The following is a 27,564-nucleotide window of genomic DNA, read 5'->3' on the forward strand; positions in this document are numbered from 1 at the left end:
TTCCAGCCATTACCAGCTTACCAGCTGTGGGAAGGAACAAACCATTCCCTGACACAGATCACCGACCACCACAGATTATTCTGAGTGCAGGTCACATGCCCAGCCTGGCTGGGAGTGGAGCTGCGCCTGCTCCAGAACCAAGCGGCTCCCTATGAGAAAGAAAGGCTTTATCAGAAGGGAGATGGGTGTGGGACCCACACTCTGGACCGATGAGGACCCTCACAGGTGCACAGGTGTTTGGGGTTTGAGTTACGCAAAGGATCACTCTGTTTATGTGCTTTAGGGTTTTGTACTTCATGCTAAATCTGGATATACTTCCAAGACAGGGTATGTAATTCTTCAGATTTTCCAGGTTTCCTTTCACTACAATTTGGCTGTGGTTTGAGTCTGTCTTCCAAGAGTTCCTGTGCTGGGGACGCCGCCTTGGTGGCAGTACTTTGTGGGACCTTTAAGAATGGGGTGTCTGTGAGAGGCACTTAGGTTTTGCCTTCAGAAGGGAGGAGAGTTCTCCTGGGTCTCTGTGTCTGACCTAGTGGGAGAGGGCAGTGAAGAGAGGACAGAGAGGGCAGTGAGAATGCAGTGAGAGGACAGTGAGGAGAGGGCAGTGAGAATGCAGTGAGAGGACAGTGAGGAGAGGGCAGTGAGAATGCAGTGAGAATGCAGTGAGAGGACAGTGAGGAGAGGACAGTGAGAGGACAGTGAGAGGACAGTGAGGAGAGGGCAGTGAGAATGCAGTGAGAGGACAGTGAGGAGAGGGCAGTGAGAATGCAGTGAGAGGACAGTGAGGAGAGGACAGAGAGTGCAGTGAGAATGCAGTGAGAGGACAGTGAGGAGAGGGCAGTGAGAATGCAGTGAGAGGACAGTGAGGAGAGGACAGAGAGTGCAGTGAGAATGCAGTGAGAGGACAGTGAGGAGAGGGCAGTGAGAATGCAGTGAGAGGACAGTGAGGAGAGGGCAGTGAGAATGCAGTGAGAGGACAGTGAGGAGAGGGCAGTGAGAATGCAGTGAGAGGACAGTGAAGAGAGGGCAGTGAGAATGCAGTGAGAGGACAGTGAGGAGAGGGCAGTGAGAATGCAGTGAGAGGACAGTGAGGAGAGGACAGAGAGTGCAGTGAGAATGCAGTGAGAGGACAGTGAGGAGAGGGCAGTGAGAATGCAGTGAGAGGACAGTGAAGAGAGGGCAGTGAGAATGCAGTGAGAGGACAGTGAAGAGAGGGCAGTGAAGAGAGGACAGTGAGAATGCAGTGAGAGGACAGTGAGGAGAGTGCAGTGAGAATGCAGTGAGGACAGTGAGGAGAGGGCTTATTCTGGCTGTTCCTCGGCCTCTGGCCTCCCGTCTGGCCATGAGCTTGTCCGTGTTGCCACGCCATCCACCATTATTAGGTCTCATTAGCACCAACTTGAGGCTGGCACCATGCCTTCAAATCTCCACAGATGTGAGCTCAACACATTCCTCTCCGTAAAGCTACCCTGTCTCAGGCCTTTCATGACAGTCACAGAAGCTGACTGGTCAGGGCTCTTTGGTTAGGAGCAACATAAATTCTCCGGAAGCTGGGCACATCAGCATTAAATACTAGCACACCAGAACTGAGGCTTGTCAGAGCTCTTAACCACAGGTATTTTACAGCAACAACAAGAGCAAACTCCCATTACCAGTCAATGATTGCTTAAAGTAAAAGCTTAGGAGAAAGTGCTCTAGCCAACCAAAGTATTTGGAGAACACGTGGAGGAGCAGGAGCCATTGACTTGGGCGTCCATGGAGCTTCTCAACTGCTTTTCATCCTAACCTGTCCGTTACACTTTTTATACAGTAAACCCACCCATTTGTAGCACCATTTTACTTTTTCTTTTCTTTTTATGTTTTTGATCTCTTGAGACAGAGTCTCACCATGTGGCCCTGGAACTCTCTATGTAGACCAGGCTGGCCACGAACTCAGAGATCTGCTGCCTCCGCCTCCTGAGCGCTGGGATTAAAAGTGTGTGCCACCACGCCCACCTCGTTTTTACTCCCTTGTGAGGAATATAAACAGGAACTGAGGTTCAGCAGATGTTATGATTCCATTAAGGAGCCTTTTTTTTTTTTTTAATCAAAAGGCTATCAAATCACTATTTTGTTCTGTGAGTTGTAAGCAGAGAAGATAAATCAGGGCTGAAACTGATCTTGACATGAGCTTAGCCCGGTTTCAGAGCAACTGCGTTATCTGTCCGCCATTAGAATCCACCAGTGTTGCATCCTGGGAAGGAGTGCAAGGAAGAGAGATTCCATTCTACATGCAGGATGAGAGCTGGAGGTATTTGTAAGCAGGTTGGCTCCTCTCTCCATCCTGCTTACATTAAGTCACCCCCGCCCAAACCGCACTTTAAATAAAGCCTTTCATTTTTATACAGGAGGTATTTTAGCAAAGAATCATCAGTTCTTATTCAGCCTCTTGCCACAGCTTTAGATTTTTATAACTGTCATTCATCCTCCAGAGTGACACTGATTCTCTCGGAGGCCCCATCCGCACTCACCCGGGTGAGTGTAGGTTCTTAGGAGCATGGGGATGAATGAGAGGTTGTCACCATCCCTGTCTGAAGGGAGCTGGTTCCAAAGAAGAGTCAGTCAGTAATGGATTTTGAAAATGGATTTAAAAAAAAAAAAATTCCAGCACTTGGGAGGCAGAGCCAGGTGGATCTCGGTGAGTTCGAGGCCAGCCTGGACTACAGAGTGAGTTCCAGGAAAGGCGCAAAGCTACACAGAGAAACCCTGTCTCGAAAAACCAAAAAAAAAAAAAAAAAAACAATCAAGCATAATTGTTTTGAGGAGGAGAGGAATAGAACACAGACACATTTACAATTGCTTTACCCAAGACTGCAGTGTCCGCTTACAATCCCATCTTCCACGTCTCGGTCCCGCCTTTTTCCAGGAAGGGCTGTGAAACAGCTCATAGGACAAATGAGTGAAGATAAAGTTGACCCCAGAAAATAAGGGGCGCCCAGGTTAGGGTCGAGCTCCAAGCCTGTTACAGGCTTGTCTGCAACAGTTACCAGATTATGTGCCAGACACAAGGTCAAAGTTTGATGTGTGAGAGATTGATTAAGTAAAAAACAGAAATAACTGCTTCAGACAAAACTCACCTAAACAAACAAACAAGGAAAAAATGTATGGATGTTTCAGAAAAGAGGTACTGGTGGATGTCATGTTCAGGGTTTGGGAGCATCCCCAAAGTGCAGTCAGTCATGTCATGTGGTGTGGTCTTTTAATCCCCTTGCAGGCTGGCACTGTTAGGCCAAAGCAGGTTCCGTCAAAGGCCAGTGTGCGGGGAGTAATAACATAGCTTTCAGCTGCCTGATACCCGGCTCCATCCACTAAACTCTTGGCTGGTTCCATTAAGCGGGGCAAGCAGACCTTCGCATACAGCTGTTCCCCGAGTCGCCAGGCTTGGCAGTTAGAGTGAAGGGTCTGACTCAGGCATCCGTGTGATTCATCCTGCAGCTCTGGCTGTTTTTAATGTCCACCTGAAGTGAGCCTGAGTGAGCAGAAGGGGGGGACTGCTTCCCCCTGGGATGTGGGTGTCACGTTCCCCATCATTGGCAGGAGCCACAGAGAGCGCTTCACCAGCGGCTTCCATTACTCCTGCCATTGCGTGCTCAGGCAGATGAGTCGACCCCAGAACAGCCACACACGGAAAAGCCACCGAAGTGGCCAATCCAGTAAAGTGATCTTCCACACGACCATTTTGACTCTCTGTTAGCATTAAAAATATAACCTCCTCTGTGCCTGGAGCTCTACTGTGAGCTTTGAAACGCTGCAAATTTAGTGTCAGTCACTGCTTTTCCGAAGATGTCATTATGTGTTTGGTGGGAGCTGGGTCCTGTACGTAGTAGGTTGTCAGTTAATCAGTGTGGTAGTTTGAATGTAATTGGCCCCCATAGGCTCCTACAGGAGTGGCACTATTAGAAGGTGTGGCCTTGTTGGAGGAAGCATGTCACTGTGTGGGTGGGCTTTGAAGTCTCCTATGCTCAAGCTGTGCCTAGTTCATTCAGTTCACTTCCTGTTGCCTTTGGATCAAGATGTAGAACTCTCAGCTGCTTCTCCAGCACCATGTCTGCCTGCATGCTGCCTTGTCCCACCATGATGATAATGGGCTGAACCTCTGAACTGTAAGCCACCCCTATTAAATGTTTTCCTTTATAAGAGTTGCTGTGGTCACGGTATCTCTTCACAGCAGTAGACACCTTAACTAAGCAAAACACTCAATTGCATCAAATAAAAATAAATCTTTTTTACAAAGAAGGAAAAAAAAGACATGTTTTTGCTTTAGGGGAACTTCCAGGTATAGACAGGGCTTTGCATTTAGAGTTCAGCTTGAAGGTTCAAAGGCCAGTGCATTGAAAAATCTCCCCTATGCCAGGCATGGTGATGTGGGCCTCTAAGCCTCATGCTTGAGAGGCAGAGGCATAAGATTGCAAGTTTGAGGCTTACCTGGGCTATATAGTGAGTTCAAGACCAGCCTAGGCTACAAAGCAAGACCTTGTCAAAAAAAAAAAAAAAAAAAAAAAGATTAAGTACATGCTTTGGGCCCCAGCACTCTGGGAGGCAAAGGTCTGCAGATTTATGTGAGTTCAAGGCCAGCTAGGGCTACACAGTGAGACCCTGACTCCAAAACACAGGATAGACAAAAGGCAGCTGAACAACACAATCCAAGACTTGGGATGCAGCTAAGTGGTGGAGCCCTTGTGTAGCCAAACAGGACCCCAGGGCTGCGGAAAGACAACCCCCCGGCCTCTGTGGTCCTCTTTCCTCCCTCTGCGCTTCCCACTGACTGCTCTTGGAGATCACACGGCTGCCAGTGTTGCTGGTTCTAAGGACAGCCCTCAGAAGCGCGGAGCACAGACTGGGAAGCCCAGCACTCGGAAATTTAGAGGAAAGCGGGGTTTTTCCGACCATCTGAGTGACTCTGTGCTGTAAGTACGGTCTAGAACGCTAATTGTTCACAATTTCCACCTCATGAAACATGCCATGTCTTTTTAAAAAAGATGATGGATGGTATTCCCAATTTGCACGTACTTAAGTAATTCTTAGCTAGTAAAGAGAGAGAGAGAGAGAGAGAGAGAGAGAGAGAGAGAGAGAGAGAGAGTGTGAGTGTGTGTAATTGCAGTCTCAGGTAGCCTAGAATCCTTGCCTCGTAAATGGAAGTTTTATTGCTGTCCTCAGGGAAACATGAGAGAGAAGTAGGTCACTCTGTGACTACCTTTGACCTGGTGGAAACTTCTGGGGTGGGGGCACTTCGTGCCTCTTTGCTGATGTCCTGCGAGTATAGTTTTCTGGGAACCAAGCAGTCCCTGCCCAACACATGCTCACGGTGCTGTAAGTCCTGCCACCAGCAGGCTGCCCAGCACAGTCCGAGTCTCTTAAGGAGAGAATGCTCTTTCTTATCTGTGTCCATCACACAGTCATTTTGTTTTGCTCGTGGCTAATTTGTGAGGACGAGAATTATGGCCATGGGCTTGGAAAGGGCCACTTGTGAAGAAGCAGATTAGCTTATGTTATTTTATATTGGGGTGTGCGTGCGTGTGTGTTACTATGCATGAGAAAATGGATATTCAGGAAAGTAAGGAAGACCAAACTCAGTCTCAAATACTATCCGGCCAGATGCAGAGCCATCTGGAATGAGATCCAGGCAGTACCTGAGGTGTAAGCGGTCAGCATTTGGTCTGTTCACCCTGCTATCCCCGCACCTCCACTCATTAGCCTAGTAAGTACTCAGACACTAGCGTTATAACTCAGTTTCTATCTAGTGTTTCACCCTTCTGTTGCGATCTGCTCTCTTCTCCCGTATTCCCAGCCGATGCTCTGTCTCCCCTGTGGCTTCCACGTGGTCATCCCTTCCCTCCCTTGTCATTTCGGTCTGTTGACTTCTCTCTGTCCACCTTCCCTTTTTCAGGCCGTGGCAGCGTGCTGATTGTCTCTTATGCAGAGACATTCTACAAGATGGGTCTCGTATGTAGCACTGCAGCAGCCAGGCCTCTGTGGTTGCCTTTGGGTCAGAGGCCAAGCTGTCGTCCAGTTTTCTGTGGCAGCTCACGAGGTCACAGGGTGGAAGGTGTGGTCTTGCTCAGGAGAAAAATGTGACTGTGGCAGGCACACTTTGGCTGCTGTTCCCATAGCACGCCCTTAGAGTCCACTTGGTATTTGGTTGCACTCTAGACCAGATTCTAAGATATCAGAGAACACACTCTATCGGCCTAGTTCATTGTTGTATCCCAGAACTTGGCACAGAGCTGGGTACATAGTAGGCACTGGAAAAATACTGGCTGGATGGGGGCTGATGAGGGCGGGAATTCTGTGATCTTAGATCTGTCGGGGACACAGTGGGAGAGGTTAAAGAGTAAGGAAAATGCACTCGAGCAACGGTTTATCGAAGAAATGAATCAATGCCTAAGTGGCGGGCCCCATCAGGCCGCTCGTCAGAAAAGCCCACACCAGCAAGCCTCCCTCCCACTTCGTTGTACATTGTGTCGAGAAGCAGTGATTACAATAACATAAAAGTTCCAATTACTCAGTTTTGTCCAGATTGTGAGAGAGTTGCCTTAAGGCTACAGATTCTAGGATTTCTCCTTTCCCCGTGGGCTTTCAGCATCTGGAAAGAGATCGCAGCTTCCCTTCAAGAGAAGGGCTTCAGGAATGTTGTCAGGTCAGGGTTAGGAACATTTTATACATGTATAAAATGTTGACACATTTGATTGAGTGTCTAAGAGGACAGTCCACTGACTACAATCGAAAGGTGCATTTTGTGGCCAGTACATCCTGATTTCTACATTCCCCTCTTGATAATCATGTCAACATTCAGCCGGCATCGCCAGTGACGATCTCGGTTCTCTGTCCCATAGCTCCAAACTCAGTAGGTAAACTGAAGGTAGGGGAGGTCTCGCTTGGTCCTAAGCTGAAGGTTTAGAATCCTCAGTTCCTCCCGGCTTCCCATTCAGCGCTCTCTGATTGATTGGTACAGTTGTTTTGTGTCCTTCCCTCTGCTTGGTGCACACAAGGAGCCCAGTATACACCCTTGGCTGGAAATATCACTGTAAATCAATAAAGCCATTGCTTCAAGCCATGTTTAAAATATCACCACAGGTGTGGCCATGAAATCCATAAACTAGTAAGTGTTATCTTGACTTCAGCTCATCAGAGGGGAGGAAGAGAGAGGGAGAGGAGAGAGAAGAGGGAGGGAGAGGAGAGAGGAGGGGGGAGAGGGGGAGAGCAGAGAGATAGACAAAGATGCCCAGCCATAGCTGTAACAGAGTCGGAGTAAATGTAAACACTAGGACCGTATACACTCGGTTAAAACTCTGGCTCTGCCGCTTTGCACTGTGACTTTAAGATCCTTTGGAGCCTTACTGCTCTGTGCCAAGTGCAGGGCACTTCAGTGCCCGGGTGTTGGGAACAGGAAATATAAATGGGACTGTGTGGGACCTCCTGTCTCGGGCCTGGCACACAGCAAGCACTTGGCAACTTTGGTGATTATTGTTATCAAAGAGTTGTTTTGAAATATATTCTTTTTTTAAACATTAAATCCACTAATGTATCTCTCCTTAAGTAATAAACTTTACAGACTGATTCAGGAGAAAAAGAGATAGTTTTTATCCTTGTGATATACAAAGTGGCCATAGGCAGACTCACAGGTACTGACTCTCCAGGGGTTAAAAATGTCTTTTTTTTTCTCCATACTGGGGATCGAACTCATGTGTGCCAGGCAGTTCTGCCACTGAGCTTTCTCCCCAGCCATTCCTTTTGACTTTTTATTCGGAGGCAGTATCTCACTGAGTTGTTGAACATGTAACCCTCCTGCCACAGCCTCCTGAGTTGCTGGGATCGCAGGCTTGGCTACTTAGAAAACAGCCTGATCTGTACGTTCAAGCCTCTTCTGCTGAGTAGTTTATGAATTTAGAGGCTTTTCTAAGGAAGTGGTCCGTAGATCATCCTCCAAAGAACTGTGGGATTCACGGTGCAGTTTCCGGTAATATTGCCCTCCCCGCCTTTTAACCCAGTATTGACTTTTCTTTTGTGGTTCTGTAGGTGAGACGGGGATTGGCAAATCCACGTTGATGGACACTTTATTCAACACCAAATTTGAAAGTGACCCAGCTACTCACAACGAGCCAGGTGTCCGGTTGAAAGCCAGAAGTTACGAACTTCAGGAGAGCAATGTCCGGCTGAAGCTCACCATTGTGGACACGGTGGGATTTGGAGACCAGATTAATAAAGATGACAGGTATGTCTTGGGAGTTTTGCGGCTATAGAAATGGGTCGGGAGACAGGCGGCTTAAGGAAGCTCCATCTCAAGGAAGCTCCAGCCCAGGTACATCGAAGGCCTCGAAGACTTCCGGGGCAGAATTACCAAACAGTGTCTGCCTAACACCTGGGAGGGCGGGTCGAGTCTCATGAGGGATGTAGATCAATTGGACGAATTAAAATGTCCTCTACATGGAGAGGATTGTCTCATCAGGTAATTTATACTACAAAATCCTGTGTATGTATGGGAAAATAGCTCTTAATTAAAAAATAAAATGTTCTAAAAGCATTTTGGCACGGTGGTTTGTGCTCAGGTAGAGGCTGCTCGCTACCAGTGGATTCTTGTGTAGTCGTAAAATCCGGCCCTGATTCATCACATAAGCTTGAAGCTATGTTGTAAAATTACTGCGGTGAGTTTTTATTTTGTGGCACACTAGCTCATTTGTAAAGCCACATAAATGTGGGTCTTCACCATGAGTGACTGTTTACCTCCCCTTGAGGGAAGCTGTTAATTCTTAGAACTTGCCAGAGTGGAATGTGTACGTTAACTGTCCTCTCAGGTCAGTGAACCTGTTCTCCATTCTTAAGTTCAGATGTCTTGACTGTTTAAAATGTCCCACTTGTTCTCAAACTGTTACCTGAACCTCCGGCCCATAACCCCGGCTGCAGTTTCCCTGTAGTCTAAAGGAAGTGGGTTTCCTTGCAGTTTGGCCAGACCAAGGAGAGAAAACCTCATTTCTACCACCATGCCTATGGCAGCCTTGTAATTTATAGAAAACCACGAGACCAAGGCCAGACCTCGTAGATTTCATGGCTCCCTTGTCTCCCGCATTCTCAGTGTGGAGGCCTGCTAGACTTTCAGGAGCTGTGCTCGTACAAAAAGAGATTTAAGGAGACTAAAACCATCTCAGGCCCAAAGATGACTCTAGACACATTTTTTGCGTAGTGACAGCATTATAGGGCTATCTCACCCCTTAGAGTGATCAATAGTTGTGGGATGTTCTGCTTATAAACTGCGTCTGTGACAGTTTTTAAAGATCTCAAAAATGGTGTGTGTGTGTTTCTGTGGATGTATTCTGTAAAGGGGAGTTTGCCACCCTTTAATGTAGGAATGTGTGTCCTCTAGATACATTGTAACAGTACCCAGCAGAAGTGAGTACTACAGTTCATGACAGAAATGTGTAATTCATTCTTTAGCGGAGCACTGTGGTCTGTTTTATCTGCAGAGTACTTTAGACACTCTGCAGTAGACATTGTCCTGTGATAACACAGGCGACTGTGACTTTAGTGAAGAGGACTTCATTTGCATAGGATCAAAGGAGGGCCATCTGTCCCTCACCACTGGGGAAGGGACAGCCAGGCTCTGACCTTCCTCTAGGAAGCCTAGGCATGATGGGGAGCTTGTGCCTGAAGGCCATTGTAATGTGAAGTACCACAAATGAGGAGAAAACTCTGGGGACCGGGAGAAGGGCCCAGGTGCATTGTGGGAGCTGGCGATGAGGGGTTGGGGGGGCTTCTGTTCCCTGCACTGTTCCGGACCATGCACTGAGGAAAGCCTGTCTGTAGGCTCTTTGTGGGATAGCTCTCTTCTGGGAGTTAGGGAATTTCATGTTTATGCATTCCCTGGCTGGATTCCTGTCAGGCTTCCCACAGCGTTGAACAGCAGCAGCAGCAGCAGCAGCAGCAGCCTCCGGCTAGCATCTTGCTGCAGAAGCTGCATGGGCTCTTCCAGCTTGCAGTGGTGGCCTCGACGCTGCCCCTGTTTTTTCTTTTCTCTCACCCCTAACCGAGACTTCCCCTCAGGCCGGTGGGTTTTCACTGGCCAGCAACCGGCTGCAAAGTAGCTAAGCTAGCACCATGCAGATCCTCATATCTGCATCTGGAGCCCTCTTTAAGAAATTATCTGACTCATTTGGGTCAAATAATAGTTTCCAAGGAGACTCAAAGAGAGGAAGTGTGATATTAACCTAACCTAGATACCAAATTTTTTTTTCCTCTTTAATTTCTTGACAACTCTTGCATAACCTTTTTGAATGACTTCGGGAGCTCTAGGCCCATGCCTCAAAAGGCGTTGTTGACAGTTGACTGTAAACTTAAATGGCTTCTCTAAAAATAGTTGCTGGACAGTCTCTGTTTCCCTCAGAATATTGGAAGTAGGATATGCATTTTTGCATCAGTGTGTAACCGTATAGGAAGGGACGCACTCAAAGCCAGGCTTATCTGTTTTCTGTTAAGCAAGCTTTTCTCCCATGGATTCAGGACATCAAGAATGTCCCAGTGTGTTTATAGACTTGGGACGTGTCGGCATTCTTGAAACATTATCTGCCTCTGACCTGGCTAGCTAGAAGGAGGCAGGAAGAGGGGCCTGGGAGGATTTCCTGTTATGTTTAAGTCTTGTTTAAGGGCTTCCTTGCTCTGGCTGTCTGTACTCATGGATGAGGAAAGGGGGTCTGGAGAGGCAGGAACCAGCAAATTCTTGCTCCCTAACTAGAACCAGAATAGTTTACCCCACCTTTGGGAGGTACCATGAACATAAGGTAACCAGCCTTAAAGAGTGTGGACAATCCAGTCCACTGAGAGAATCCCTGTCTCCACCACAGTTATAAAACTTCAGTGACGTGCATGTTTGACCTTTCAACTCCAAGTTTCTTTTGAGCTTCCTGGCAGAGGAGTCCAGAGGTAAGGAAAATGGTCTTTGGTTAACAGATAGCAAGAGAAGAGGGAAAACATGCTGACATTTTAATCATGGAAAGTGGAGTCAGTGTCCAAATCATACCAGTGACTATTTTACAAGAATGATCATAGAAAAACAATCACATAAAATAACTTTTCCCTGTAATTTTAGGGCGAACACATCTCATTTCACTGTACTTCCTAATGGCTAGAAACGTATGGATAAAGTGAGTAGTGGGAAGGAGTGGTCCCCTAAAAGGAAATTATGTTAACAGCTTCTTGGTGCTCCCCACCTCCGACACACTTGATAGGGCCACAATCCAGAGAAGTTTGAATTGGACACACAGAACAGAGACCGGTGTCCTGTCTACAGAATGGAAACTAGCAGAAGGTAGCTGGGCCTAAGCTTTATCTTTCTGTGAATTCAGATAACAAGAAGTGAAAGGGGTTCAGATACAGTGGACCACCTGTTCCAAGGATACTGGGGGAGAACAGACCACGGCCGGCCTGTTTCCCTGGAGGAAACTTCATTGTTTCATTCCCATAATGAAACTTTAGCCTAAGGAAATCGTTCTCCAAGAGTCCGTGGCTTTTGTTTATTTATAATGATGTAATTTCCTCTCTCCTTTCTCCTTTTAGGTCCTTTTTCTTCCTCCTCCTTCTCTTTGCTTTAAAAAAAAAATACTTGTGCCACATTCCTTTTATTGACCGGATATTTTGCTGGAGATGTTGGTAGGGGATAGTTACATCTTTCACGAACTAGGCCTTCACTCCCATAGATGGAGGAGGTTTCATTCTTGGCTGTGAAGGGGAGGGAGGGGTCTTCATGTTGACCTCCAGGTTTCTGGTACCCACAGGCTGAAAATGACAGGTAGGGAGCAGGGCTCCTGGGGGCGGAGAGGAGAGAGAATCGGGAACGTTCCATAAGCGGTTGGATGCGTGGATCTGAGGCTCAGCAGAAAGACCGGGTAGTGCTGGAGCTAGAGCTGTGACTTGTAATCAAAGAGATGGTCAGAGTAAATGTGGTTTTCCAGGGAGACCACAGAGGAAGAGGGGTGAAGACCGGCAGGCGTTTGGTAGAAGCAGCAGAGGAGGCCTAGGGGACAGAGAACCAAGGCCTTAAAAACCCAGCTCTGACAGCAGTCTCCACCATGTCCCCCGCCGCACCCCACTCCAGCGTGGAGGTGTGTCAGAGACAAGAGGCAAGAACGGAAATTAGTAGAAAGCAGAAAGGAACAAGCTTAGACTGCTCCTGAGACGAGGCAGGGACAGCCCAGACTCAGAAATAAGGAGGCAAGGACTCATTGGGAGCGTCTTTTCCTCCCCGTGGGATAAGGGGTTGCTGAGGAGAGCAGCCTGCCCCCTGTTAGGAAACCCTGCTGGCTCAGCCCCCAGACATGATGGGCTGACCTCCTGGACTTCCCCCAGGGTGGGGCTCAGCACTAAGGAAGTGGGTACTGAAAAGGGTGTGGAGTTCTTGGCTCTCGGCCCCCCCTTCTCTTTCTCTCTCTCTCCCTCTCCCCCTCCTCTGTTCCCTCTCCCCTCTCCCCTCTCCCTCTCCCTCTCCCTCCCCTTCCGTCTTCCTCTCCCCTCCCTCTCTTCCCTCCCTCTTCTTTTTAAAAACTCCAACCACTTTCTTTGGATTTACTGCATTCATGTTTATGATATTATGAAATACTTTTGTGGTGCACATCCTTTACATCTACTAGTTCATTCACTTGTTACTGTAACTTTATAATAAAACATTTATTTTATTTGTTTTAATTTTTTTTTAAAGACAGGGTCTCTTGTAGCCCACGCTTGTCTGGAACTGTTGTGTCACTGAGGCTGGCCTTGAACTCTTGATCTTCCTTCGTCTACCTCCTAGGACTGGGATGAGAAGTGTGTACCAGGATCTACTCAAGCTGTTATTTTGGTGCCTGTTTTATCTAGGAGTGAAGGACAGAAAGATTTAGTTATCTGTCCACCAAATCCTGTCCACGGAGCTGGGGACTGTGATGCTTGATTTGGGCCTCAGGCACTTTGGCCTGAATCCATAATTCTCTTACACAACTATCTGGAAATAACAAACCTGAGTATTGTTAGGTAATCTGTGCCTATATTTCAAAATTGAGAAGCAAAAGAGAATCTTATCAGTTACTATCCTTTACATTAGAGTTTTGCAATTCTAATTCTAATTGCTGAGACATAGTCTGCCTTTTATTTTAACCTGTAGAGACTGTTTACATTCCATCGGTGGATTATGATCAAATCATCAAGGAAAGCAGTGAGCAGTTGTTTAGTAGCTGGGGGTAGGAATGCATACATGCATGTGGTCCCAGCACTTGGGAAACTGAGGCAGAAATACCATGAGTTTGAGCAGAGGTAACACAGCAAGTTCAAGGCCAGCCACATACATGTCAAGACTCTGCCTCAAAACACCTGAGCAAGGGGATGTGGAGAGCGCTCTAAAGTGTTTTCTGTGCAGGCATGAGGACCTGAGTTCACTCCCTAAAAGACATCTCTACAAGCCAAGTGTGGTGCTACAGCTTGGAATTCTAGTTCTGGGGAGGAGAGACCGAAGCCTCCCTGTCCTCAGTGGCCAGCTGACTCAGCTGACTGGGCAAGTCCGCAACCAGTAAGAGACCCTGTCTTAAAAAAGAAAGTGAATGGGCCCGGCGGCGGTGTTGTGGTGCACACCTTTAATCCCAGCACTCGGGAGGCAGAGCCAGGCGGATCTCTGTGAGTTCGAGGCCAGCCTGGTCTACAGAGCGAGATCCAGGACAGGCACCAAAACTACACAGAGAAACCCTGTCTTGGGGGGAAAAAAAAAGAAGAAAGAAAGAGAGTGAGTGGTTCTTGAGGAACAATGCCTGAAGTTGACTTCTAGCCTCTATACATGTGAGCGCTCGCGCTCTCCCCCTCCCCCTCTCCTAAATAAAACAAAAGCTGTTTGCTGATACTTTTCAGTCTTGGTCATGAGTCTGTTCTCTGCCGGTCTCTGTAGGTAGGACATAGGACGTCTGCTGTCACCCCATTGTGATGTTTTGTAGTGCCCTGTTGGGGCTTTCAGTTTAATTTATGGGTCTGGGATCTGGCTGTTGAAAGACTTTTATTTTCTTACAACTGAATTGTTCTTACAGACTTAAAACAGAAAGTGAGTTTTGCATTCTTGTTTCTCTGCTGCTAAAGCAAAGTCCCTTTGATTGGTTCCCTTGGAGACTGAAGGGGTTATTAATGTGTTTTCCCACAATAATCAACATATTGCTTACTTGCTGAAGAATATGTTCCTGATACGCTGTTGATAATTTTCATGGCCAGTTAATAGAATCATACACAGTTTTCCAAAACAGAGTTAACTGTGGCTTGGTGTGGAAGAGCGGAGCACTAAGTTTATAGTTAGAGGACAGAGGTTCTTACACTGGGAAGAATCTTGAATCACAGTTGCCCAGGCTCTTCAGTGTCTTTCTTGATGAACTTATGGAAATGCAGAGCGCCCAGCCTGCATGCCTCTGGGGAATGTTCCGAGGACCGGAGAAAAGCTGGGGTCAGCGATGCCCCGTTCTGAAATCACAAGCTGGTTTCATGCCCTGCACCAATGCCAACCAGGCATTAAGGCTGTCAGAATCACTTTCCTGGGATGGGTTGTCTCAGAGGTTCTAGCTAAAGGACACTGTGAGCAGAGGCACGTGAGGGCTGATGCCTAGGGGCCAGTACGAGTGGCTGTGTGCGAGTGGCTGTGTGCGGCTGGGACAGAGAAAGGGAGCTGAGGCCGGAAGGTCAAGAGCTTGGGTCCTGTCTCTTAGGGGAGAGTGAATCACCCATCGCGTTTACTGAAAGACTGTTTGCCCCAACCTGCAGGAGCTTTGAGACTAAAACATGAAATTGAAAACGTGTTTTAAATGTTCTTCTGCATTCTAGCTATAAACCTATCGTGGAATACATTGATGCCCAGTTTGAGGCCTACTTGCAAGAGGAATTGAAAATTAAACGTTCTCTCTTCAACTACCATGACACGAGGATTCACGCCTGCCTTTACTTCATCGCCCCCACGGGACATTCACTGAAGTCCCTGGACCTGGTCACCATGAAGAAGCTAGACAGCAAGGTACTGGATGTGGCTCCATCTCTCTGTCACGGTTTCCCTAAGGCCCCAGGTTATTTATGGAATCCGTGTAGCTGGGTTTTGTTAACTTTATTTTTTCCTAGATCACAGAGATCGAGTTTGTTAGTCAGAAGAAGATAAAACTGGCCCACGAAACTACACTTAGCTCTTAGATGGGGGCCGGAATACAGGCATGACATTTATTTGCCCTCCTGGAGCTCTATAAAGTGCTAGCTTTAATTTGAATTTAGAGCGGTATCAGATTTTAATGTTTTGCCTGCTTGAGGACACTCAGCCTTTCAGATTTTAAAACTACACTCACCTCAACAGAAAATGCCTGCCGTGTTTGTAGCCTCTGTTTTTACATACAGCTCTTGAAGGAAGGGCTCTTTGGTGTGATAAAATCTGATGTCCAATTTTGTAATTAATTCAGTTTTCTGTCTTGAAGTAAACAGAAAGCAGTATGTTCTGAATGAGATGATACAAAGGGCGTCAAGAACAACCACAAACTATCCCGTGGTACCTTCTCCTAGACTCTAATTCCCTCTTGCACTCAGTGGAGAGTCTTACTGGATGATAAAAGCCTTAGGATGGGGCTGGAGAGATGGCTCAGCGGTTAAGAGCACTAACTGCTCTTCCAGAGGTCCTGAGTTCAATTCCCAGCAACCACGTGGTGGCTCACAACCATCTGTAATGAGATCTGGTGCCCTCTTCTGGTGTGCAGGGACACATGCAAGTGGAACACTGTATATATAATAAATAAATAAATCTTTAAAAAAAAAAAAGCCTTAGGATGTATATTGGGTGTACCTCCCCCCCCCCAAATAAACTGTTTAAAAGATTCTTTCTGTGCCGAGAACTAAAGCATAGAGAGAATGTTCAGCAGTCAACCTGTCCCCAGGCTCCTTTCTGGACCAGCCAGGCTCCTTGGGCTTTAGCACCCAAGGGCATGGTGCTTTACAGAAAGACACTCTACTGGTCTTAAAGCATTATTATTATTATAATTATTACTATATTATTATTACTACTACTACTACTACTACTACTACTGCCACCGCCGCCGCCACCACCACCCACCCCACCCACCACCCACCACCCACCACCCACCACCACCAGAGGACTCTTCAAGGATAAAAGACATTCTTCCTCACCCTGTTCAATTCTCTGAACAATTCCTGAGAGTTTTGCCTTACCCCTGCTCTGGTGGTGGCAGATCCCATGTCGGGAGGGCTGCTCCCCTCGGAAACAGGCAGGCCCTTCCGCCCTCCAAGCATCCCTTTGTTAGATACATTCTGAAGAAAGGAGAGGGCTGTGCCTTTCTATCTGAGAGTTGAAAAGGAAAAACTAGAGGCCGAACAAACACAGACACCACAAACAAACCAAAGAGTCCAACCGCAAAGCAGAGTAAGCCTTCAGACAACTCGGTCATGATGCTGTCCGAGAGCCAGGTGGTATCTTTCCGTGCTGTTAACTCAGCTTCTCTTACAGAGAAAGGGAAGGGTTAGGCAATTATGATCATCCTAGAAGAGTGTAAGTGCCTCTGCCCATGTGAAGGTTGGGTGTCTCTCTACCCTGGTCGGTTTGGCCGAGAATCCATGGCTGGATGTTGTTTTCTCCGTGTTGATATCATCTCAGTCTGGAGCATGTGCCGAGGTAGTCGGCAAGCACATCGGAGGGAGGGCTTTGCCCCTCGGGTTCTGACCAGGCGCTTCCTCTGCCGTCAGGGATGCTCCCCTTACCTGGAGGAAGCCCGAGCCCATGGGGGTTGTTTGGGAGGAGAGGAAGTGAAGACAAAGACGTTGTCAGCACATCTCTCACTCTGGTTTATCAGGAGTTTCTGACTTGGCCCTTGGAGGAGAACAGCAAAAAATTCAAATGTGACTGAAAGACAGCTCCTAAGCTCGGGCGGAGTCTAGTCTAGATACAGATGTCAGTACCGTTCACTAAAACCCCTGTGAACCCCTACGAGGAAAAGGGAGAATGTTCATCTTAAATCATGAACTAACAAAAAAAAGGTCATTTCTGTCATCCCAGCATTCAGGAAAATCAGGAGTCCCAACCAGCCTGAACACAGAGTGTTGCGGCCGGCTATGTGAGACCCTCTCTCGAAAAGACAAGTAAACTGTGTCCTTTGGACAAGGTTGGGGAGTTGGAAACAGCGTCCTACCTTGGGGCTTTGCGCCTGCCTTCCCAGGTGTCCTGGACTCTTACCCTGGGCTGTCTGCCGTTAATGTCAAACTCCTAATGCTCCCGTCGTTGTGCAGCTGGGACTCAGGAAGTGAGCCTTGCTGTTTTTGAGCCAGGGTCGCATGTAGCCCCTGCCAGCGTCAGACTTGGCGTGTAGCTGAGGATGGCCTGGGATGCTTCACCTCCTGACCCTGCCTCCTTAGTGCTGGGATTATATGTGTGCCACCGTGCTCAACTGAGCCTTGATTTTGAGACTGAAAAGGTCGTTTGATTGAAAATGGTTTTCAAAAGAATTGAAAGAATTAACTCTGAGTTTGGAAATTTACAACATAGGTAATTAAAAAATATTGTATTTTATTTATCATTTTTTTACTTTGGTTTAATACTTGAATCCCCCAGGAATTTTCAGGTCATCAGAAGAAAGGAAAGGGGGTCCTGCATAGCACCGATGATGCTCTGCTTTCACAGTGCTTTGTGGGCATGCAAAAATCAAGCCCCTGAAAGGAGCGGCTGTCTAGTCCAAGAGTGGCCTGACTTCCTTGCTGCCACTGTTTGTCACGGAGTGCAAACACTTCCTTTTACTCTGTAAAGTGGGAGGCGGTGCAGGAGAGGAAATCACCAGTGTCAGTGTGGGATGCGAGGAAGTCAGCGTTCAGAGGGTGAGCAGAGACCAGGCTGCGGCTGAATCTCGCCTGATTGTCAGCGTAGCCTGCATTCATTCCTCTTACAGTGGTGCCCTGCAGCTCTGGTGTCTTTCCTGCAGCGGGACTGTGTGAACATGGACGTGCTTGCTTTGCAGGTGAACATCATTCCAATCATTGCAAAAGCTGACACCATTGCCAAGAACGAATTGCACAAATTCAAGAGTAAGATCATGAGTGAACTGGTCAGCAACGGAGTCCAGATCTATCAGTTCCCCACAGACGAGGAGACGGTGGCCGAGATCAACGCAACGATGAGTGTGAGTCGTCGGTCAGCTGGGGACCGGAGGGAGGAGGCCTTCCTTCCGGAAAGCTGGTGTAGTGGCAGCGTGGCAGGCCTTCCGGAAAGCTGGTGGCGTGGCAGCGTGGCAGGCCTTCCGGAAAGCTGGTGGCGTGGCAGCGTGGCAGGCCTTCCGGAAAGCTGGTGGCGTGGCAGCGTGGCAGCGGGGCTGGAAAAGCCTGCACTGAGGTCTTCAGTGGGACTCCAGCTCTGCTGTGGCCACCAGTCATTTAATTAGCCGCTGCCTCAGTTTCCCCAGCTGTCAAGTGGAAAGGATAGGCAGGATTATTTCAGCTTTCTCTCCTCTCTGATTTCTGTGGGGAGTCATCTAGGAGTGTGACATGGGTCCAGGACTTCATACAAAGCAGTTCAAGGGAAGGAGCCCTCACTCTGTCCCGTGGGCGGAATCTGCCTGCCTGCCTCCCTTTGCCTCAGTGCTGGCTTCTTTTCTGTGCTGTTTCCTGTGCTTTTCTGAATCTGTAGGTAAACCGGAAGGTGAGGGATGCTGCCCACGGCAGAGAGGTTGCTATCAGGAGATCAATGAGCTGTCTCAGGCCTTTCCTTGTTTTCAGGACCAGGTCTCTTCTAGCCCAAACTAGCCCAAACTAGCCTCAAACTCAAAGTATAGCCAAGGCTGCCTTCAAACTCTTGATCCTCCTGCCTCAGCCTCTTGAGTACTAGCTAGGGTTATTGGCATAAGTCAGCATGACTGGATCAGTTGAGGGGTTTTTTTTCCCCCAACCATAATTTATTTACCTATTTTGGGGAGTTATAAGTACTTTTCTTTTTAGATTAATTTTTAGTGTACAAAAATACTGGGTCTCAAAAGTCTGTGTCGTACTTTGCTCATGTTAACCCCTACTTGTGGAGAGCCGAGGAAGCCCAGAGTGAGTGTGCAAGGAGCTATTGAAGTCTTGAGGGGATGTGTATTGTTGGCATGGGGGTGACAATATCGAAGACCTATGCCTCAGTTCCATAAGAATGGCAATGCTGTTGCCACCCCCCCACCTACCCTCTACCCTCTACCCGCCTCCCCTGCCTGAACCATGAACTCAGAGGGATGGCAAAGCCTTTCTCTAGTCTGAGTGTGAATGTTGACAGTGTGTACAAGTACAAGTGTAACTAACAATTGACTAGTGTGTGCAAAAACTAGCAACTGCCGCTTCTTCTGAGGTTTACTGCTCACCACAGAGACCTCCTGCTGAGACCCCCCACCCCCTCCGCTGTGCTGTACAGTCAGCTGGATGAGGTTCCGCAGAGCATAGAAGTAGGTGTGGGTGTGGCTCCGTCAGCGTGCCCGGCCTACCTGACCCAGCTTTTCTGTGTGTCTGTCCTTTCTCAATTCTTTCGTCGCTCCAGTTAGGACAAGATGCCAAGCCATGTTGAACACCATACCAACTTAGCAGTTTTCTTCCTTCCCTCAAAGTCTCCTCTGCTTCCATATCACACACACACACACACACACACACACACACACACACACACACACACTTGTACCTAGGGTCCCATACAAGAGGAAACATGAGCTACTTTGTTACTTCGTCCCCTATCTTGCTACACACTCCTCTCCCTTTCAGCCTATTTCTCCCCAGTTTACAGGCCCCTCACCATTTTCCTGTCACATCTGTGTATTCTTTTGTTTGTTTGTTTTGTTTGTTTGTTTGTTTTGTTTTCAAGACAGGGCTCTCTGTGTAGCTTTGCACCTTTCCTGGAACTCGCTTTGTAGACCAGGCTGGCCTTGAACTCACAGAGATCCGCCTGGCTCTGCCTCCCCAGTGCTGGGATTAAAGGCGTGTGCCACCACCACCCGGCTCTGTGTATTCATTATTAAATCTAGACCTGGAAGTTGTTCCTGTCACATTGAATGGGTACTATTTTGTGGATTCATATGTCAGAATGTTGTCTGGATAGGTCCCTTTCTCCTTGCCTACAGTGTTTCAGATTTGGGATTTGAGAAGAGAATGTGTTCTCCTTCCTATACTGTGAGAGATTGATTAGGGAAAAAATTAAATATTTATTTTATTTTTAGCTGAGGCTGGTTGGCACATGCCTTTAATCCCAGCACTTGGGGAGACAGAGGTAGGCAGATCTCTGTGAGTTCGAGGCCAGTCTGGTCTGCATAGCAAGTTTCCGGCCAGCCAAGGCTACATAATCAGACCTGGTCTCAAAACAAAACAGAATTATTTTTAGTTATGTGTATGGGTGTGTGTCTGTATGTGAGTATGTGCATTTGAGAGCAGAAGCTTTAGATCTGGAGTGGTTGTGAGTTGCCCCTCACCCCCCCCCAAAAAAAAAAAAAAAGAAAATGGCTCTGGGAACAGAACTCTGGTCCTCAGTAAGAGCACTGCACTGATTTGTAACTGCTGAGCCGTCTTGATATACCCTGGACTAGGAAATTCAGATATCTTGTGCATCACACAAAATGCTGTGTGTGCATCCCGAGTGTGGATGCTGCCAAATTCTGTGTGGGAGAAGATTCATCGTGTAAACCTTCTGTCCCTTTCAACAGTGGACAGGGAACCATCAACCGTAATTCTCAAAGCAGCTACTTCAGCTCTCCTTGTGCCTGTGTGCTAGTGGAAAGCAGTTTTCTCCCCCACAGCCAGGATGTAGCCATAACTACCAGATAACCCAGTGTGGAAGAGTCCGTTGTCTTGGACACCATGCCATCTCTGCTTGAGCTAAGCTTGGGTGCAAAGCTGGAGCCAGTATTTTGGGCTAAAGTGTTTTTCTGACTTGAAATTTGTGTATTGATGAGCCCTCTGAACTAGTCCTGGAGCTGGAGGCTGAGCTCAGTGGTCGGCTCACACCTAGCACATGCAAGTGTGAAAAGCCAGGAAGTAGAACGGCCGTGTTCAATGGAAGTACCATGTAAGCCAAGTGCAGTCCATTTAGACCTCACCAGTGTGACACTTCCACTTGCAGTGTATACTTCTGACGACCCGAAACCTCAAGTCAGAGTTCACCTTCATCAGAAACAACTGATCTGCATTTACATATCATGAAATTACAGTCAAAAGGCAGACCATATATTTGTTATTCCTAACCTGCTTGCCCAAGATAGTTTTTCTTAAAATTTGCATTGCCTTCATAAAACTGTTCTCTCTTTTCTTTTTAAAGATTTGATTTTAGCTCAGAGCTAAATGAAATGCAAACTCCTACCAATCAGTAAATCTAATATTTAATGGGAAGATAGTTTGCATTGCTTTCATTTTTTTAATTTAAACGTGAATCAATTAAAAAGTAAATGAAATTTAAAAGTGATCATCTTGATCCCACAAGCCATATGTATTTTACAAGATTTACTTGTTCTTATTTTGTGTGTATGGGTGTTTTGTATATGTACCATGTACGTTCAGTGCCCATGGACACCAGAAGAGGGCATCAGATCTTTGGGAACTGGAATTACAGATGGTTGTTAGCCACCACCATGTGGGTGCTGGGAACTGAACCTAGGTTCTCTGGAAGAGCAGCCAGTGCTCTTAACCACTAAGCCATCTCTCCAGTCCTCCACAAGCCATGTTTGAAGTACCCTATGGACACAGGTAATGGGTGGCAGCTGTGAGAAATGGCACGCAGCTCAGGTTGGTCCTTAAATCTAGTTTGTATTTGATTGTGGAGCATACTTCATGAAGGGCATCTGCCCAACCACAGGGACCCCCCATCCTCCTTCCTGTGACCACCTTTTCTCTAGGGAAAGACGTTCCTCTCTAGCAGGGAGAGTGATGGGGTCGGGAGGCTGTGATGGGAGCCGCCGAGGTAACCACTTGCCTCTTCTGTTGCCTGACAGGTCCATCTCCCCTTTGCGGTGGTTGGCAGCACGGAAGAAGTGAAGATTGGCAACAAGATGGCCAAGGCCAGGCAGTACCCTTGGGGTGTGGTGCAGGGTATGTCTTGTCACGTTAGGGACCCTCATGTTAGTGCGTGTGATGAAGCAATGATGGCCACATTCCTTCCCTCCCCGTGTTGTGTGGGGAGGTGTCCACATGGTGCAGGTGGGAATGAGTGGGCTGTTTAGCCACTGTGGGTATGAGGAAGAAGGAAATGGTCGTCGTCAGGCAGGCCAGACAGGCTGAGAAGCAGCTGCAAGCCCTGAGCCTGAGGCAGCCCCTCAAGATGTCGGGCTGTGTGGGAAATTAGTAAAGACTCCCCAAAGAGGAAAAAGGTCTTCTCGGGAGTTTGAGCCGCTTACATCAGCAAAGCGTCAGAAAGCTGGGAGAGGGAAAGCCTTCAAACAAGAGGCCTCTTGTCTCTTCCTCGTCGCCGGGGAAAGTTGTTTTCCAAAGAAATGTTGTTTCAGCAAATATCGGGTGATCGGGAGTAGTGGTATTTAAACACCGCCCCGCTGGGTCTGGACGGCGCAGAGGGGTAGTTACGGATCTGACTTTGGAGCCAGATGTTACCCCTGTTGGGCCCTCAGCTGGCACCCCAAACCTAGACCTCTACATCTGCAAAGTGAGTCACAGTCTGCCGGGAAGGTAGAGGACAGCTTTGTGAAGCCCCTCCCTCCCTCCCTCAGCACCCTCCTCCCACCATCGCGGTTAGGGCTTCCTCAGAGGGACAGTGACAGCCCCTCCGGAGTGTCTCTCTGGTTGTCAGTGACCTCACCACTGATGGCCTTGCTCCCGTTGCTGCTTTCTTGTAGTTGAGAATGAAAACCACTGTGATTTTGTGAAGCTGCGGGAGATGCTGATCCGGGTGAACATGGAGGACCTGCGGGAGCAGACGCACACGCGCCACTATGAGTTGTACCGGCGTTGTAAGCTTGAGGAAATGGGCTTCAAGGACACGGACCCCGACAGCAAGCCCTTCAGGTATGAGCCGCTCACACGGCCGCGGACAGGCGTCTCAGACAGTGGCCGGGCGGCGTATGGGTGTGCACCGCAGAAAGGATTGTGGAAACTGAGGCTCTGGTACTGCAGAGGCTTGGTGGGGAGGGATTAATGGGGCAGGTCGTCGGGTGCTGTGATACCCACTTTTATTATCTCTGCTGAGTGATGTGGGCGTTGTTATTGCTGCCCGAGTTAACAAGTGCTAACGTCCAAAGCACCCAGAATGGATACAACCTGCCTAAAGTCCTAGCAGTTAGGGAAAGGGGGTTGTTCTGAATCCTCGGCTCCTGAGCCCAAGCTCTTAATTATGCTTGTGGGGTGCAGTGCCTGACCCACACCCCCACGGGGTGCAGCTGCTGGCTAACGTTTGCCACATGCGTGTGGAACAGATTCAACTTCCTAAGGCTCTTAACTTTCAAGTACTCTTTAAAAAAAAAAGTGTGTGTGTGTGTGTGTGTGCGCGCGCGCGTGCGCGCGCACAGAGGCCAAAAGAGGGTGTCGGATCCCCTGGTGCTGGAATTGCAGGTGAACCGCTTGATGTGGGTGCTGGGAACCAAACTCAGGTTTTCTGGAAGGGCAGCCAGTGGCTTAACCACTGAGCCATCTCTCCAGCCCTCAAACTCGCTTCTTTCACACTGGTGTGCAGTTCTGACAGAGGGTAGGGAAGGAAAAAGCTTAGAAAACGTATGTATTTCCCACGCCACTGATGGATAAACTTGCAGTTTGTGAAAGGAAGAAAAGGTGACTGTAGCTGGAGAGGCGGCTCAGTGGTTAAGAGCACTGGCTGCTCTTGCAGAGGGGACCAGGGTTTGATTCCCAGCACCCACATCGAGGCTCATGGCCATCTGTAACTTCAGTTCCAAGGGATCTGATACTCTGTTCTGGCTTCTTTGGGCACCAGGCACACGTGAGTGCATGTGTACATTCAGGCAAGACACCCGTACACATAAAAATCCATTTAAAATGTTAAAAGACTGGGCTCAGCACTCCAGCAACTGGGCCACCTTCCCTGTGGTGGAGAAAGGATAGCCTCAGCATTGGGTTGATTGGAGACTCTGTCACTGTGGTGGGGCTCACGGCCAGGCCGCCACCTCCTGGTAGAGGCAGGGACTGTCGCCACCTCCTGGTAGAGGCAGGGACTGTCGCCACCTCCTGGTGGAGGCAGGGACTGTCCCGTCTGAGCCTGAGCACTTCTGTTGATCTCAGTTGAGACAGCGTGAGGTCTGTCTGGACTCTGGGCCTCTCCTGGTTAAAGCCACAGTACCTTTGAACAACCTGTTTGCCACCCTTGATGGCCGCCGCCAGGACACTCTGAAATCTACAAGCCGTAGATCTGATGGTCAGCCAAAGAACCTGAGGCCCCCAGTGCTCAGTGAAGCAGTCTCCAGTCCTCTGAACGGCCGGCCCCTTTGGTGGGAGGCGTTCTCTCTTGGAACCACGTTAGAGAAAGTTGAGTACTTTCTGGGCTAGTCCCCCACACAGTGCAACTGCACTCCCGTAAGCATGCCTGTGTCTGGTGAGAACAAGTGCAGATCCACACGGAGGACTAACTTCCACCCACAGGCTTGAGGACTACCTTCAGCCGGATAGGATATAGCTCTGTGAAGGCAGGGGTAGCCAGTCTTCTGTGCTTGCAGCGACTTTACCAGAAAACAACCCCATAAAATCAAGCCCATTCAAGGGTTATTAAGTCCAATGAAAAATGGGTTTTGTATAGAGTATTTGTTTCTGTGCACAAAAGTGTAACAAAGCAACTTCTGTAAAGTCGAATGCAGCGGCCAGCGCGAGACAGTGTGGAGGAACACTGTGTGTCAGGAGCCTGAGTTCAAGTCTTGGCTTTGCTACTACTCATGTTCTGAACCATCTGGGCCCGATCAGGGAAGCAACTGGACTTAGTAAGAGCACTCTCTTTACTGATTCAGTTCTACAGACCATAAAGTCTCATCATGGCCATTCAGTTCTGCTTGTCTCATTGGAAAACACCTTAGACTGTAATAGAAATGGATGGGCATGTCTGCATTCCAGCCAGTAAAACCTTACTAGCGATAACAGGAAGGGGAGGGCTGAATCCGTTTCTGCAGTCTACCAACACCTGGACTAGGTCACAGCCTGGACTCCTGGCGGGGTTAGGTTATTAGAGGTAATTTGCCTCTCATGGTGTGAAAAACCATTCCGCACATCTGTGTTCTTTTAACTCCTGGAATTTGAGAGATTTGAGGGTCTGGGATGCTACCTGTACCTGCTAACACCAGAAAGAGCCAGGTGCTCTGTCTGCCTTTCATCAAAAAGATGGCCAGGGCTGCCTTCCTGCCTGTGCAGGCAAGCAGTCCATCCGTCTGTCCGTCTGGTCATCACCCCACCTCCCCGCTGACTCTGTTGCTGGCATTTTTATTGAGGCAATTCCTACAAGCCCAAGGTAAAGGCCTGCCTGGAGAAGGTTTAACAGGGTAGGTCCAGCGGGGCTTGGGCAGCCTACTACTCAGGCCATGCCACCTTCCTGGGCTCAAATAGCAGGAGACTGAAGTGAGGGTCCCACCTCCCTCCCCATTTGGTCCCATTTCTCCAGCCCCTAAGTTTCCTTTTTGATGTTGAAATGGGGAAATGTTTATACCTATACGTTATTACCAAGGCCCATATACATTATTACCTAAGGCCATATACATTATAACCAGTGCCTGTATATACATTATGACCAAGGCCCATGTTTAAGAAAACAAAGGTAGAAGTCGAGCTTTTAAAAATAAGTTCATTCCTTTACCTCAGTAACTAGGGCAGGGTTTTCCATTTAGAATGGAGATGGTTCCTCCTTGTACAGTCACCCCGCAGCTGTCCCTCTTGCTGTGGGAAAGCTCACCAGAGGACCTGGCTGGTCCAGTGTGAAGTGAGTGTGACATCCTCTCTTGAAAGCACTGCTTTGGGAGCTCAGCCCCTCCCTTGGGGACTCCCGGGCCTGCAGCAGTTCCTAAGCCCTTGGGACAGAGGAGCTGGGGAACAGGATCACAGGGGTACCAGAACTAAAGACAGGCGGAAACCACAGTTGACCATTGACAGCACCATTCCCGGATGTTTTTCCTTCTTCAGATGCTAACATTTAATGTTCTCATTGCACTCAAGTCTACCTCGGACAAAGTGAGCAGAAAAAGCACCCAGTAGCTGACCGACCTCAGGGTCTGAACCTTTCACACCACACCAGTGTCTTCTCGGGCTCTTTTCTGTAAACAGGGTCTCACTGTGCAATCCTCACTGACCTGTAACTTGCCATATAGACCAGGCTGGGCTTGAATTCACAGAGCTCCACCTTCCTCTGCCTTCTTAGGGCTGGGATTAAAGGTTTGTGCCACCAGAAAAAGAGCTACAGTAGAGTCAGCTATTACAGCCTTCATTTAGGAATTCAGTGTTGTTTCTTTCACGGCCAGTAATAATTTCATTGACGTTAAAACCTTAACCATAACTTCCTACTCACCTTTATATTTAGCTCAGATCCCTCAAGATGAAAATACTCCTGGATGTGCTTGGGAGCTCCCCTTCCCAGGTGAATTCAGGGTGACTTGGAGAAGTGAAGGACAGAAAGTTTTCCAAATTCTTCACGCCGAGGTTTCCTGTGAGGCTGCGCAATGAAGTTAGTCCTTCCTTTGGGCATGCCGTGACCTTCCGATGCCTGTGTATTGGGTCGCCGATTCTAGTAGTGGGAGCCAGTGTGAGGCCACATAGAGTAGAGCTGTGCAGTACCAGTGAGAGTGCCAGAGCTCGCCTGTGGTCCTGGTATTGTCCCCGAGTCCAGCTAGATTTAGACATGTGCCTGTCTCGTCCTCCAGAAGATTACCTGGATACCTGGGCACCAGCCGCTCTTTCCTCTGCCCACCTTTCCCGTTTGCCTCTATGCATGTGGCTCTGTGCCCTTGGAACTCTGTTCTGCCAGCCAGAGCACCCAAGACCTTCCTGGGCCAAGGTCTCTCCCTCCCCCAACCCCTTTCCAGCTGGCATTTTAGGATGAGTTAGGAGGGGCCAAGGTCCCCATGGGGACTAGTCATGTGTTCCTGGGCTTTTCTCCTGAGATGCCCTTGCCCTTTATGACATTCCCAAGAAAATGCTCGGGGACCACCCTTTTTTCAGAGTCCTCAGGCCTGTTTTAGGAATGTACAAGCCCTGGTTCACCAGCCAAGTGGGAAGTGGGTAGGGCTCCCATCTCAGCAGGTTCGATCCTGGTGCCTTCATATCTTCATGATACAACCAAGGCAAGTGACTACCCTGTGTCCACATTCCTCCATCTGTAAGATGGGGGATGGGAGATGTCTACTACTGCCTTATTACGAGGGTGAATGCATTCACGTGTATAAAGTGCTCCGTAAGTCCTGGTCGCAATGGACATACTCTGGCATGCCTTCTCTCAGATGGTTCCAGGAGAGTCAGACAAGGAAGAAGCCACTCTGTGAACCACTGAGATTCAGGATGGGGTGTCTGTGTTGCTATCCCATTCCTTGATGCCAGCAAAGAAAACCTTTTCCTCTGGGCTTCCAAAGAGAAGATCAGGTCTCT

At 48.4% G+C, this 27,564-nt stretch overlaps 1 protein-coding gene across 5 annotated transcripts in view; it reads left to right on the forward strand.

The window, feature by feature from the left end:
• Septin11 (septin 11) overlaps nucleotides 1-27,564 on the forward strand; it is an 89,120-nt gene that overhangs the window by 47,907 nt on the left and 13,649 nt on the right. For all 5 annotated transcript variants that reach the window (XR_009381629.1, XR_009381630.1, XM_059274689.1 and 2 more), the window contains exons 3-7: nucleotides 8,056-8,251; nucleotides 14,845-15,031; nucleotides 18,015-18,176; nucleotides 21,987-22,083; nucleotides 22,842-23,010. Coding sequence is in view for 3 of the 5 variants with exons in the window: in XM_059274689.1 (XP_059130672.1) it covers nucleotides 8,056-8,251; nucleotides 14,845-15,031; nucleotides 18,015-18,176; nucleotides 21,987-22,083; nucleotides 22,842-23,010 (811 nt within the window). In the remaining 2 variants the exon portion in view is untranslated. The remainder of the gene's footprint in view (nucleotides 1-8,055; nucleotides 8,252-14,844; nucleotides 15,032-18,014; nucleotides 18,177-21,986; nucleotides 22,084-22,841; nucleotides 23,011-27,564) is intronic.

This window comes from Peromyscus eremicus, chromosome 10 (genome assembly GCF_949786415.1).
Source record: "Peromyscus eremicus chromosome 10, PerEre_H2_v1, whole genome shotgun sequence".
In the NCBI taxonomy this organism is placed as follows: Eukaryota; Metazoa; Chordata; class Mammalia; order Rodentia; family Cricetidae; genus Peromyscus; species Peromyscus eremicus.